At 38.6% G+C, this 15,737-nt stretch overlaps 1 protein-coding gene across 1 annotated transcript; it reads right to left on the reverse strand.

Annotated features, from left to right (window-relative positions):
* Nucleotides 1–833: 833 nt before the first annotated feature.
* On the reverse strand, nt 834–4,382 carry LOC112775346 (UV-B-induced protein At3g17800, chloroplastic). The gene is made up of 2 exons (XM_025818919.3): nt 3,685–4,382; nt 834–1,871 (listed from the first exon to the last, which is right to left on the reverse strand). Exons 1-2 carry the CDS (start codon nt 4,089–4,091, stop codon nt 1,076–1,078), a joined length of 1,203 nt encoding a protein of 400 aa, XP_025674704.1. The 5' UTR covers nt 4,092–4,382; the 3' UTR covers nt 834–1,075.
* Between the last annotated feature and the right edge of the window lie 11,355 nt (nt 4,383–15,737).

Here is a 15,737-nt window from a genome sequence, read left to right on the forward strand (position 1 = left end):
AATATAGTACTAAATGGTTTGTTAACCACTTTTGATAAAAGTAAAGAAAAGAAAACAAAATAACAGACCTAGAGAGCAATTGAGCAACTATAAATCAAGTATATTTATTTATTATAAGACACCCAAAAGGCCAAAACTAATAGACAGGACTGCAGTGTAATAAACCGAAGAACCAACCATAAAAGGTAGAGAATATTTATTGAGTTTTTTCATAACAAATTTCAATTTTCAGAACTGAACTAGTCCAAAGGCATCAAAATAACTCACCAACTGTTTCTAGGCAATAGAAAATATTCAATCCAAAACCATGGAAAGCCAGAAACCTAAAGCACATATCAAGGGTAAAATTTCGAATGAATATTTTTTTCCCCAACAAATCTGACACCATTTAAGAGTGAATATTGCATAGATAGAATGAGGATGGGATTTAAATCCTAACAAATCGAATGACAAATAAGCTAACTACTCAACCAATCTAAATTAATTAATTCCAAATAAATTTCATATTTTTAAGATTGGAACTATCTTTTAACGCTGTACCTATTTTTCATAAGTACAATACTACAATGTTAAATTTGTTTTTTTTTATAGCTAAATTTTGTTCGCGTTTTAAAAATCCATTCGAGTTGTAACTCCCTCCCATGACCACTTGTTTTTTTTTTTTTTTGGCCTTTCATGACCACTTGTTGACTCCTTCAGCTAAATTCCTGTTATGTGCAAACAACCCAATAATCTTTTCTATAAAGTCTGTCCGAGAAAAAAAAAAAGGGAAAAAGCCTTTCTGTAAAGATATCAGGACCTTGGAAAATATTCAACAATAGATGCACATATGGTGTCACAGTGAACAACTTTATCTCTATTCAAAATCTCTATCAACTTACATAAACTTCAAAAGCTAAAGCATCAAAACTATACAACATGTAGAGTAAAAGTGTACTATCTCTATATACAATATATAAACATAAGCATAAAAAACCAAAACACTCAAAAGCTAACAACAAAAATCTCACTGTATACACAAGTAGGATTTGCCCAACAAATGAGGAATTTATTAGCAACCTTTGCATTGCCCTACTTAATCATCCATAAGCTTATATACATTATCGATATAATCTTCCGTCTCCCAAAGGAAAGATCCAAAGGCAACAGCTTCCAATACCAGCCTCTTGAGGCTTGAGAATGAGGTCAAAATAACATCATCACTCTCAACCAAACCAGATTCCTCATTGTTAAAAAGTGCACAACTATAGCTTCCTATCAAATTCACAGCCTCTTTGGATCTAAGTTTCGCACATCGCTGCAATGAACCAGGGTGAAATCCAGTTACGTAGCATTTCAAGTCTTCAATATCCTCTTCCTCCTTAGTTATCCCTTGTCCTATGGATTGCAGGCTACTCAAGCTACCAAAGATGGTGTCTTTAAAACCACTAGGGAACATGTCAATAAACGGGAGGGTATTCCTAAGACCAAGATGAAGATCAGGGTTAGCCAACGATAGATTTCGTTCTAGATGGTACCTCAATGAAACCGACTTCAAAAAGTAACCATATAATATAGAAGCGACATAAACTCTGGCAAGTAAGAATTTTCTAACTTTGGTAGTGGCCCAACACTCGGTAACACTAGAATTTGCCCTCAAGCCAGTTACGGAAGTTATGTGTTCCTTTATCATATCCAAAACTTCCAAGCTGTGAATAGACTCTAGTTCCCAGTCCTTAGAAGGCAATATCTCTAGCCTGCCATTGTAAAGGCAACTAGAAAGCTTTGGAACCAAAGGGACCCTGATCTCGGAAAACTTGTAAAAGATCAATAAGTACATAATATCTTCTACCGCAATTTCACATTGATTTTCTTTTAGCTGTGCAATCCTCCTGGCATTAAGAAAAGTTTAAAGTCAACAGATTTTCAATGAATGCCTACGACTGCAATATGAAACTAATAAGGAAATTAATATGTAGGGTTAGCTGTTTGGCTCATTTGCTTTGACGGTATCATACTGATGACAGAACATACTCTAATATATTCATCATGCAGAAATTGTTTACCATCTAAAATGTCCACAAAGTTAACCTCCAAGACAACTCATAGTACATACTGGAAAATTCAGATCAAAGTGAGCAAAATATATCCTATATTGCTTGTATTAGAGAACCTAATGCCCTGCTAATTGGTAAGTGTAATATTGCTAATTGGGGATCTTCCTGATAAGTACTACTTCTATTCCCTGTAGAATGGAGACACCACTAAATGCTGATTGTCCAAGCAAAAAAGTTAGAGTACAATCACGTAACCATTAATTTAGTAGCTGATAAAGTTTCATATGGCACAAGATAAGGCCACTAATTTTTGGAGCTAAATAGGTTTAGATTAGGAACTAACAATGACCCAATAAAGAACAGAGAGGTCTTAGCTAGCTACAAATCACGAATGCTAACCAAGACACGATCCAACTCTCACCTCTAACTTCCATTCAGTAGACTACATCTTACTTCTCCTAAACTGAAAATCCTTTGATTCCAAAGCTTATTTCCATAATCTAGTTTAGAACTTACTCCTCTTGCTACTTCATCATACAGATATGCAATTGGCAAAAGAAACACATCAACGCACTGGCTCTTGGATGTGTCAAGTAAGAATGTCTAATACCAAGGTGAAGTCGTGTGGACCCAACGTCAACCCTTGGTGCCAACCTACATATTCTTCTAGACAATTACTTCGAGGTTCTTGACAGGTACTAGCTGAGCCCATTTATCTTCGAACAGTTGCAAGTTGTAAAAGTTCACTCAATAAAGGTTTTGGCAAGAGCTAAAATCTTTAATCCATGTACACTTTATGAATGACCTTTAAGATTGGAAGTGAAATGCTAAGCATCATGACAGGTGTGTCTCAACACCTCAAAAATTGCTATGGGATTCAGTAGTCAGTTCAAGAATTCCTTGATGCCTTGCTTCAAAGGATTCTAAAACATGCTGAACTCTTGATTCTTTGCTGACCCTCCTTTTCTCTAAGCTCAGCGGTATCTCATGTTTAACAAACACTTCTGTTTTTAACCTCTAATATGTTTTCTTTTCCTATGAAAAACAAAGGATTCATATCCACAAAACTATACGAATCAAACCTTCAAACGAACACAATAAGGTTTTTCTTCTCCTACGTAACGTTCTAAACCTTACATGGAACACATTGACCCAATTTTAAACACAATCACCCACAAAAAAAATCCTGAAAAACCAGAAAATAAATAAATAAATATAAATCAGAGAAACAAAGATACTTCAGCACTTATCTACACATACCAATGAAGAGAAGCCACGTTAAATAGATAGGACCAACAAATTTCCTTATTGAAGCCATTTGTCTCACGAAGAAACAGATTACATCACAAACATACACATGCAGTTTCAAATATACCGAATTAGAATGCCAATCTGGTTGCACATAACCGTCATAGCGCATGGGTTTAGCCCCAAAACCCTGACTAATAAAGCATACCAAAATAAAGTGTTTGCGAGTTTCATTTTTCCGAAGGAAAACAGATGAAAGAGAAGGGACTCTTCAAATCAAATCCCTTCCCCTCTCTATCTCTTCGAAAACGAAGCCAAAACTCGCAAACTAGCACTCAGAAAAAAAAAATTAAACAAAAAAATCCAACAAGAACGGAATCACAGTAATCTAGAGCCGAACCTGTGAAGCAAGGCCTCATCGGAACCGGAACCGATGACCATGCGAGCCAGCGCAGCATCACGGTCATCGGCCAAGAGCTTGAGCTCTTCTCCAACTGCCACATGGAACAGCTGCCGGTGGTTCTGCAGGACGCCACTCAAGAACTTCCCAACCGTGGACCGCGGCTCCAGCGGCGAGTTCAAGCTGCTGAACTCGCAAGGAGTGGCCCCGGCACTCGCCTTCACCACCAATCTCCGCCGCCTCAACGACAAAGGACCACCGCAACCGCCACCGCCGAGAGAAACTCCAACAAGAGGCCTTGTTGCTGCTGTGTTCGCGAAGAATCTCACCGATGATGACGACGACGAGAGTGGTGTTGGAAGAGTGAGAATTGTACGGTGAAGGTGGTTATAGACGCAATTTTCCATAGAAAGTGTGTAACAGCAAAAACGTGAAGATTGAAAAACAGAAAAGGAGTGGTTGTTGTGTGTGTGAGAGTATAGTAGTAAAAGGTTCTTCAATTTCGAGAGATTCTTTTTGTTTATATTTATTTATTTTGCTTAGTTTGGTTTGGTTGAGAGAAGATAAGTTGAGTGGAGAGAGAAAGAGAAATATCTATAATTTTGGGCGTAACGGATAGGGTTTTGAGACTTTTGAGGGAAGGAAAGGCCGGAATTGTGGGGCTTTGCTTTTCTTTTCTTTTCTGTGTGCTGAACTGCTGATTGATAAGTGATAAGTGCGTATTATAGTGGGACAGTTGTTATGCTACCAGACAAACTACCTATCATACCTTATTAAATATTATTTTATTATTTGGATAACATATTCAATCTCGAAACCTGGAAATTACTACTGTCTTCTACTCCTTCTTGGTTTACTTTGACATTCTTCTAGATGTATCCATCCTTCAGGAAAAAATAAAAGTAAAAAAGAAAAAATACAATTTATCTAACATGTTAATACATGCTTATGTTTTTTTTTTTTTTATCTAAGATAGAAAATTTTATTAAAATAAAAATATTGGGTCTAACTATGGGCTTCATACATTATCAATATTTATGGGATACCCATCAAATTTCTCATATCTTAACATAACCTCAAATGCATATACAACCAAAATAAAAAAAATAGAAAAAAAAATAGAAAAAAAAATTTTATTGTTTGGTTAAGAAAAAAATTAAAAAAAATGAATGAAAAATAATTGGTAGGATTTACTAATTTTTTTTCTTTCTAATATTGAAAAGAAAAAACTAATTCTCTTTTTCTATTTTTAATATTACCCTTTTACTTTTTTTTAATATATTTTATAATATAAGGATAAAATTGTCTTTTTATAACATTTTTTTCTTTCTTATTTTCCTTCCATTCAAACACATCTAAAAAAAATTCATTCAATTTCTTTCTTTTTCTTTCTTTCCTTTCTATTTTCTTTCTCTCTATTTCTTTTCTTCCAACCAAACATATTCTTATCTTTTCCTTCTTCGAAAACTTTTTTCTAGCTTTTATGCTTCTTCAATAACTTGCACAAAAAATTCCATCTTACCTTAAAAAATATGAACATTTCTAATTTTTTATATGTGCCATAAAAGATAGGTTGCTTGCAAGATATTTTTTATATATTTCTGAAGTTTGCAATTTTTAATTATGACTAACTATCATTTTCATGGGTATATGTGTCTTGATTCAAGTTGGAAATTGTGAGTCCATAATGCTATTAAATTACTGAGGACAATTGATCATCAAGTAATGCAAAATATTTTTGTCATTTTAAGAGCATCTACTCTATATGGGTGAGACCAAAGAGATTCTTTAGTTCAATCTTTGTCTAACTGAAATTCCTTCATGCATCATTTTTTATATAAAATTTTTTACTTTAACTTGACACTTTAATTCCCAAATGGAAGACCATAATTTCTTCTTCATATCTAGAAGAGACTGAGTACTGGCCGTGTTTCTCCTTTCTCCAAACAGGTGTGTCTTCACCCCATCTATCCGTGTCTGCATGATTATTTGATATTGTTTTGGGCTAAAATTATATAAAAGTAGTTGTTGATTCCACTGTCTATTAGCTGTAATCAATTGAGAGACCCAAATTAATTTCAGGTTAGGATTGGGGTTGCTAAAGGTAATTGGTGGGTAGCGATCTTTAATCCATTGTTCTTCTGTGATTCTAACACGGTATCTTCTGCCAATCTTCTAAAAGATCACTTTCTCTGATATCTTTCGTCCTTCCAACAAACTTTTCCAACCTCAAGGAGGGGTTTCTACCTGTATCTGCGTTGAAGAAATTTGAGTACTTGAAATAATTGCTCTTGTAAACTTTGTAAATAAGAGAATTAGGTTTAGTTAGCAGTCGTTATCCTTATTTTCCCAATATAGCTAAATTGAAAACTTTCAAGTCTTTGAAGTTTAGGCTTCCTTGATTTTTCGGTCTGTAAACAATGCTTTAACTTACCCAATGCATCCTTCTCTCCGCATTCTTTTGTCCTCACTAGAATTGCATAATCATCATATGGATTTCTTTCACAACTTAGAGCATAGATAGGAATTGTCATAGCTACAGTCTTAATAAGCACATCTCTTTCACTAACCGAAAGTAGAGATCTCTTCCAATGCTATAACTTCTTTGCCACTTTGTCTTTGATGAAATTAAAAGTTAATTTCTTTTATCTATGAATAACTGCTGGAAGACCCAGGTACTTGTCTTGGTTTCTAACATAGGAAACCTGCGGAATGCCAGATAGATATTCTCTAATAACCATTAAGGTGTTATGCCTAAAGAAAACTGAAGATTTATCCAAATTCACCACTTGTCCACATAGTTGACAATAATTATTCAGCACATTAAGTAGATTAACATAGTCTTTTTGTGAAGCCTTGCTAAATAAAATAGAATCATCAGCAAAAAATAAATACTAATGTAAGATCTCGTATTTTTAAAAATCTAGATATGAATAAGTTGATACTATTTTGTTTTATTTTGATTCCATTTAAGCCGCTTTTTCGGTGTTTATGAATGCTTTCATGGCCTCTTGGTGGGCTGTGTTAGATTCTTGTTTATTTTGTGGATATCCGTGTTTCTTGTTTTGGGGGTGATCGGTCCCCGTGGGTAGCCGTGTTTAGTTCGTGTCATCAGTTGGGGCAATGCTTTGGAGAACAAATGTTAAAATGAATTTTTATTTAAAGTTTGGGTTTCATTAAAACCTCCCGACGTGGATAGGAAAGAGTGCCTGATAAGAAAAATATGCGATAAAACAGTAGCAACTTAAATAATGAAGGAAAATAAAAAGGTAATTTTAACGACCTCTTCGCTTGGGAAGGTGTTCCTACGTGTAGTAGCGTCGCAAGTTGGTGGCATTCCAGGATCTCGGGAGCTCGGTTCCGTCTAATTGTTCGAGCTTGTAAGCTCCTTTTCCTATTATTGTCTTGATCCGGTACGGGCCCTCCCAGTTGGGCGTGAGCTTTCCTTCTTCGAGGGTAGGGGGACCGATGTTGTTTCATCGTAAGACGAGGTCTCCTACCCCGAAGTCTCATCACACCATGCTGCGATTGTATCTTAGGCTTATTTTCTATTTTAGGGCTAACTCCTGTAGGTGTGCTATGCCCCTGACCTCGTTTGTAAGGTCCCACTCTATTTCCTCATCGTGCCCTTCCACGGTTCTTCATGGGCTGGGGTCCCAACTTCTACCGGGATAATAGCTTCTAGGTCGTATGTTAGCCGAAAGGGGTCTCTTCGGTCGAGGTTTGAGAGGAGATCTAGTATGACCAGAGGACGGATCCAAGTTCATCAGCCCGTAATCCCTTGGCCTCGTCCAGCTACTTCTTGAGGCCTTTCACTATTATTTTGTTGGCTGCTTCTACTTGTCCGTTTGTTTATGGATGCTAAAGGTTCTTGATGGCCTAGAGAAAGGGGTTGAATCTATGGCCTTCTTTTAAGTTGATTTTAACCCTTAAAACCAAGAAATGAAACTTTGCTTCTGTTTGTCTGCGTGAAGGATTGTGTAGGAGACAATTTAGTTTTGTCTCATAAATTACAGAGAGACAAAATAGTGCAGAGAAGAAGAAAATAGCACCAGCATATATCCTGGTTCAGTTGCTCTGTGCAATGCAATCTACATCCAGTCTCCACCACAATGTTTGTGAAATTTTCACTATACTTTCAAGTATTACAAATACCAATTCTCTAGGACTCAATATAATCCTATCTGGGACAAACCAAACTTTAACATAAGCTTGATTTGGCTAGGCAACATCCTAGACTCTCAATATACTAAGTGCTTACCCAACTTAGCAAGGGATACATCAGATACAAGATACAAAACAGAAATACAAACAAATAAAAATCTGAAATCAACTTTGACTTTTCTCTCCAAGTTTCTCTCTTTGCCTTTTCTCTCAAGTTGGCTTTTTCAAATGCCTCACATTTATGCCTTTTCTCACTCAAGAGAAAACAGAGAAAGATAAACATTGAAACAGAATAATAAAATAATAAACCATGAAGGAGATGATGATCACAACCTTGAAACTATCAGATGAACCAACTTCAGAACTCTCTATGATTATTTTTCATTTTGGTGATATGTTTCTTTGATGTAGAAACACAGTCCAAAGTGTTGAACTCTCACAGGGAATGCTCTCAATACAACTCAGATTCTGGTTCTCTCTCCTTGTCCAAAATAGAGAAGCAATTTTCTTTTTGTACCTTGTGCTAAGAGCCAAATAGGGTTTCTCTCCAGTCAACTCCTTGGACTTTGAGATCTCAGAAGTCATGCCTCCTTTTTTCTTTAATCATCCCCAAAATTAGGAATTTTGAAACTGATTCATTTGCTTTGACCGAGGTCTACAGAGTATCAGAAAGATGTTTTCTCAGTGACAATCCCAAATCCATATCTTTGATAAGGTATTTTGGCTCCAAGTAACACTTTGAGCCATTGATTTAAAGCAGAGCTAATCTATCACCAGTTTCTTCTTCTTTCTAGAAATGGTGTCACAGAGAGTAGGAGAAGGAGTGAAGAAATCAACTTGCATGCAAATGGAAATTATTTACCTTTAACCTTTGACTTTGCTTAACATGCTTTGATTACTGTGATATGACCTTGCTTTCATGATGAACCTTTCTCTTTCTTTCTTCTCTGGTGACAGAACCAGAAAGAAGAAACTCTCTCTCTTTTCACAAGAATCTGACTGAAGCAGGCAATGTGAACGTTGGCTTCAACTTGGATGAATTGCATTGGACTTGGATTTTTTTGTCAATTCATTCGGCCCAATAGATATGTTTGTTACTTTCACTTGGGCTTCGATTGAAGATATGGGTAGCTCCTCTTTCCTTGTTTCTTTTTGTTTGGAATGCTTTATTTAATTGGTTTGCATCATCAACGAACTCTCTTTTTCTTCTTTGTGTTATACCCGAAGGACACCTAACATCCCAGCTCTTGATTTCTTGCAATTCAAATTGATTGAATGGACTTGGATCTTTTCTTGGGCTTGTTATGAATCATGGGCTTGATTCATCAGTTTATGACCTAAAGCCCTCCTTAATTTCTCATGGAGCCAGCCACTTGTTTTATGGATCTGGACAATTAGTGGGCTTCTCTTTCTCCTTGTTGCTATATCCAAAACAACATAGATTTTCATCTGAACAAAGCTTTGCTTTGTTTCATTGGTTTAGGCTACTGCACAATTATTTTGGGCCTGCATCACTAAATAAAATAATTAAACCCAACTAGGTAGTTAATCCAATAAATCAATGTTTGTCATTATCATTAAATTAATTGTATTCTTAACTCAACAGATGCTCTATCGAACTGAACCATTGGGAGATACCGAGTCCTTTCAGGAATTTCCTGAACAGTTTGTCTGGGAATTGGTCCCATTGTCTGAGATTACGATCTCAGAGATTATAAATCGGGTTATGACTTGTCTCCAAAAGAATTGTTGACACCAGGGAACTGTGATGGAGGCCAAGGACTCGGCTTCGATCCACTTAGTGTAGTAGTCGACGGTGATGATGAGGTATCGGAGATGTTCGAGAGCCGTAGGGAAGGGACCAATGAGATTGATTCCCTAGGTTCCGAAAGGTCGATCTGCCATTATGACGCTGAGTTTGTGAGGGGCCGCCTGGTGGAAGTTGGCGTGGATTTAGCATTTGTCACAGTTTTGACCAGTTGGAGGGAGTCTTTAATAATGGAGAGCCAAAAATACCCTGCTTGGATAACCTTTTGAGCCAGGGTCCCCCCCACATGGTGGTCGCAACATCCTTGTGAATTTCGCAAAGTATGTAGTCTGTGTCGCCGGGTTCTATGCATTTGAGGAGGGACTGTGATAGTCTGCGCTTGTACAATTGCGCCGCTATTGCGGTGTACTTTGTTGCTCCCCATTTGATGCATTTTGCTTCCTTAAGATCCTCAGGTAGGCTTCCGTTGGTAAGGTGTTGGAGAATGGAGAAGGTCCAGTAGTTCTGACTTGTGATGGGGAGGTCGACCAAGTTTGTGACTGAGACGAACGATGTCTTGATGACCTCTTGAATAAATGATCGGTTTTTTAGGACTGATTGATGCTTGCCAGTTTCGGGAGTAAGTCGGCCATTGCGTTTCATTCCCTAGGGATGTGCTAGATGGTTATTCCGTGAAATTCAACCGCTATTTCTTTCACCTTGGCTAGGTATTGTTGTATCAAAGAGTCTCATGTTTGGTAGCCTCTATTAATTTGAGAGCTGACTACCTGGGAGTCACTGCAGATCTTTAATACTTTGGCACCGACTTCTCTGGCTAGCGTTAGTCTGGCTAGGAGGGCTTCATATTCGGCTTGATTATTGGAGATAGAAAACTTGTATCGAATGGATTGTTTGATGACGATTCCGTTCTCATTTTCCAGTATTATTCCTACTCCTCCTGAGCTGGTGTTCAACGAGCCGTCAATGTGGAGCTTCCAGGTTTCTGCGTGCTCGTTTCTTGTGGTCATTTCGGCTATAAAGTCTGCCATGGCCCGGGCCTTAATAGCATTCCTGGCCTCGAATCCGATTTGGTATTGTGATAATTTGACGGATCATGCGAGCATCTGCCCTGCGAGGTCCAATTTCTGCAACACTTGCTTAATCACTTAGTCCATTCAGACCGTAATGGGTGGACCTGGAAGTATTGTCGGAGGCGTAGAGAGGCCATGAACAGTGCAAAGGCAAGTTTTTTGAGTCGGGAGTAACGTGTTTCTTCACTCTGGAAGACCTTGCTTATGAAGTACACGGGACTTTGTATTTTTTGTTTGTCTTCTCAGACGAGCGTCACAGCTAGTGCCTCCTCTGTTATAGATAATTAGAGGTAAAGTGTCTCCCCGGTTCTAGGTTTGGAGAGTATGTGGGGTTCTGCCAATACTTTTTTAAAGTGTTGGAAGGCTTCTTCGCACTCGAGTTTCCATTTGAAACTTATACCATTTTTCATGAGTTTGAGAAAAGGGATGGCTTTCTGGGCCGATGCTATGAGGAAGTGAGAAAGGGCGGCTAATCGTCCAGTCAGCCTTTAGACGTCCTTAAAACTTGCCAGACTGCTCATCTCAAGAATGGCCTTGCATTTTTTTGGATTTGCCTCTACCCCCATTAGGTGATCATGAAGCCTAGGAACTTCTCAGCTTCCATCCCAAAAATGTACTTCGTCGGGTTAAGGTGCACTTGGTGCTGCCTTAAGGTGTCCAATATCAGTTCGAGGTTGTTGATAAGCTCCTCGCCGATTTAGGTTTTGGCAAACATGTCATCGATGTAGACCTCCAGCTTGGTTCTGGAGAGGTCTCTAAAGATTTTGGTGACGAGCCTCTAGTAGGTGGCTCCGGCATTTTTTAACCCAAATGGCATGACCGTGTAGCAGTACGTGCCATCGGAGGGGGGGTTACAAATGAGGTTTTCTCCTCGTCAGGCCGGTGCATGGGTATTTGATTGTACTCAGAGTAGGCGTCCATGAAGTTGAGGTACTGATGTTCTGAGGTGGCGTTTACTAGTCTGTCGATGTTTGGTAGGGGAAAGGCATCTTTAGGATAGGCTTTGTTTAAGCCCGTGTAATCGACGTACATTTGCCACTTGCCGTTTGTCTTTCTAACTAGTACAACATTTACCAGCCAGGTCGTGTAAGGGAGTTCTCGGATGAAGCCTGCTTCGAGCAGGGCTTTGACTTGTTTTCTAACTTCGGATGCTTGGTCGGGGGACATTTTCTTTCTCTTCTGAGCCATTAGTTTGGCTATTGGATATACGACCAAACGGTGTGACATTAAATTAGGGTCTATGCCCGGCATGTTGGCCGGGGTGAATGCAAACAAGTCCTTGTTTTGCTTGAAGAGCTTAACTAGGTCATCCTTTAGGTCGTAGGGTAGGTTCATATTGATGAATGTGAATTCATCATTGGTCTGCCCTATTTGCAGTTGTTTCATGTTTCCTTCTAGTTCAGGTCGGGGTTGGCCATCTTGTCGTGCATCGAGGTCGGTGAGGAAGATCCCGGCTGCGTCTCAGGACCTCTTAAGGAGGGCCAAACTGGTGTTGTCGCACTCTACCACCACTTCTCAGTCCCCGTGTATCGTTCCAATGGTGCCATTATCGGCTTGGAACTTCATAATTAGGAACTTGGTGAAGATGACGGCAGATAGATCGTTGATTGTCTTTCTTTTGAGGATGATGTTGTAGGTGATGAAATCTTTGAGGATCACAAACTTGGATAGTATGGTTTTCCTCTGGCTTTAACCGCCCAGTTTGAGAAAGTTGTCTCCGACTCCGGTTACCCCCGTTGCAATGGATTTGCAGATTTTAGTTTTGGAGACCTAGCTTAATGAAGGCTCCTCAGAAGAGGATGTTGGAGTCAGCTCCAGTATCGATCAGTATTCTTTTCACCAGACCAGTCCCAAACCTTGCCGAGATGACGAAAGGGGTGTTTTTCACCGAGGTGTCGTGTTGGTAGTCATCGGGGGAGAACGTGATCGCCGCTGGAACAAAAGAGGTTGGTACTTGATTTGTTATGGCTAGGACTTTGAGGTCATTTTTTAATGCTAATTTTGACTTTTTCGGTGCGTCCTTTCGTGTGATCACATTTACTATTATGGTGGGGTCGGTCTCCAGACTCTCTTGGGGTGCCTATTGTAACGTCTTAGGATTGCGTCCTTCACGTTCTGGTGATCTATCTCTTTCAGCTTTCCTGGGTTCTCGGATGATCTTGGCGAACTCAGGGAGTTTTCCATCTCGGATGGCTTGTTCGAGAGCGCCCTTTAGATCGAAGCAATATTGAGTTTTATGTCCGTATCCTCGGTGGTAATTGCAGTATAGACTCTTGTTGTTGCTTGTCCGTTCTATCAGTTGTCGCACCTTAGGGAGGATGTCTTGTTCCACTATTTGGTGGTAGATGATAGGGGCGGTAGGGAGTGTAATTTGTGAACTTCCCTACTATGCACGGTCGGTTTGGGGCAGCGGATTTGAAGTGTTCTTTTAGGGTATCTTTTGGTGGTGGGTTGCTACGAGGTACCCTGCCATTTATTGGCAGTCACGACTTGGCTTACCTCTTCGTCATTTATATATTCTCTCATGATGTTTTGGATTTCGTGCATGGTCCAGACTGGTTTGGTGGTGAGGTGCTTCTAGAAATCTTCGTTCATGAGGCCATTTGTAAACCCCCGGATAATTAATAAATAATTAGTCAATAAATTAATTATTATTTAAAGAAATTAGAAAATTAAATTCTATAGTTTTGAAAGGTAAAAATATTAAAAATACGAATTTTGACACTAATTTGAAAGGTTTTGGCCAAAAGTTAGGCCAACGGGCCGAACCAATTGAACTGGGCCCAAGTCAGCCCAAGCCCACCCACCTAACCCCATGTATATCGGCTTGATATCAAACTTTCTTCTTCATTCATGCTTCTGTCCACGGAGAAGAGAGGGAATGGAAACAAACACAAAACCCTTGCCACTCAAAAATTCAATCTTCCATAACTTTCAATCCACAGCTCCAATTAACAAGCCATTAGCGGCCACACGTTTATCTTGGAATTCTCTATCACTGAACAATTTAGTAAAAAAATCTCAATTTCACACCTAGTTCTTCCTTCTCCAATTTCGAAAACTTTGGGTAAATGTGTTGAGATTTTGTTAAATTTTGGTGTTTAGAATCAAATTAGCTTTATAAACTTGCTGGGTCTTGTCCCAAACATCTGTTGGTAAGGTGAGGATCCTCTAACCCTTATAAAATTATTGGTATAGCAAACTCTATGTTGATTTAATAATATTTGTATGGTATTAGATTAAATTATGTGTTGTGGAGGCAAATCCATGGAAATGAAGGCTTGGGAGTGAATATTGGAAGCTTGAGTTTGATTCTTTGTGGCTAGATTTTTTATTTGGTGTACATTTAGAGCTTTGGACATTTGTGTAATGGTGTATTTTGTGGTGTTCCGAGCTTAGGGAGGAATTGCCCAATGTATGGTTTTGGTTTCTCATAGCTAATGTTTAACGTCACGTGAAAACTTAGGCTAATTGACCATAGGATAAGTTTGGTTTGAGTTTGATTGTTAATATGATTAGCGAATAAATGTGTGTATGTGTACAATTGATTTGAGATTGGATGGTATGTGAACTTGATGAAATTATGAGTTGAGATGATTGAGGAGGGTTTGAAATACATGTGAATATGGTTAGTGTTGAATTGAGTGAGTGGTGTTGATTTGAATGTGAATTAATTGGTTGGAATTGATGAAATTTTATGTTGATATGTTTGAGAGTGATTAAAAGGAGTGTGAATATGTTTAGGAATAGTTGGTGCTGTTTAGGTAGTGAAACATTTGGTTTTTGGATTCATAATTTTGAAAAACTAGAGGTTTTGTAAACTTTGGTAAAAATCTTATTTTTGACCAACTTTGGCGGGTCATAACTTGACTTCTAGACCTCAAAATTTTATGAAAATTATCTTGATTAAAAATTGGGTCTGTAAAATTTATGTCGTTCGAAGAACGGATGAAGAATCATTTAAAATAAAAAGTTATGCACGTTCAAAGTTGGGCGTGTAAAACTAGTTTTCTGGAAACTTAGCAGCTTTTTACCAATTCTGCAATGGGTGTGTATGCGGAAACACTCCTGCGTACGCGAGGATTCTTCTCTGTCCACTAAACTCGCATATGCAGACAAAGCTCACGTACGCGACTTTGGCATTTTACACCCATGCGTACGCGAGTATGAGCATGCGTACGCAGAATCCTGTTTTGGCTGAAAATTATTTTTTTGAATTTTAAACCTTACCTCTACCTTTTCAAACCTCTTTTACACTTGTTTAAGGTCTGTTAGTGAATTTTTAAGCCTTAGAATGAGGATGAGTCTGTTAAATAAGTTGAGGAGATATTTGGGAAGGTTTTACGAAGTGTTATCTGAATTAATGAGGTGTTAGAAATGTTGAATAAGAAGTAAATAATGAAGATAATGATCATAGTAATGAAACATGGCTGAGTTGAGAGGTGTTTGATGATGAGGTTGGCTATGAGAAAGAAGAATAAGGAGAACTGAGTTAATTATGAACTTTGAATGAGATATGATGAGATTGATTGAGATATATGAGACCGGATAAGATACAGTGGCATTGTCCACTAGCTCCGGGTAAGAGCTGAGGAAGAAGAATAAGAAGAATGATTGAAAGTGATTATGAGTATTATGATTATGATTGTGAATTATGACTGTATGTTCTGTTCCGTTCTTGTTGCATCACTTTCTCTCTGTTTGTAAAGTGTGTTGGGCACTATATCCCATGAATGTGTCGGACACTATATCCCAAGAGCGTGTCAGATACTATATCCCAAGAGCGTGGCGAGCGATATATCCCAAGAGTGTGGGAGCACTTTATCCTGGGAAGTGTGTCGGGCACTATATTCCAAGAGCGTGGCGGGCGCTATATCCCAAGAGTGTGGAAGCACTTTATCTCAGAAAATGTGGCGGACACTATATCCCATGAGTGTGGCGGGCACTATATCCCAAGAGTGTGGCGGGTACTATATCCCAAGAGTGTGATTGGCACTATATCCCAAGAGTGTGGAGCATGTCAGAGAGACGATATCCGGGTTTGCTGCCGG

This window comes from Arachis hypogaea, chromosome 19, assembly GCF_003086295.3.
Source record: "Arachis hypogaea cultivar Tifrunner chromosome 19, arahy.Tifrunner.gnm2.J5K5, whole genome shotgun sequence".
Lineage (NCBI taxonomy): Eukaryota > Viridiplantae > Streptophyta > Magnoliopsida > Fabales > Fabaceae > Arachis > Arachis hypogaea.

Bases quoted from the DNA above. Each gene is read 5' to 3' on its own strand.
- LOC112775346 (XM_025818919.3), bottom strand. From the start codon at position 4,091: ATGGAAAATTGCGTCTATAACCACCTTCACCGTACAATTCTCACTCTT. The intron at 1,872-3,684 runs GTTCGGCTCTAG...TCTTAATGCCAG, and splicing joins GATGAGGCCTTGCTTCACAG to GAGGATTGCACAGCTAAAAG.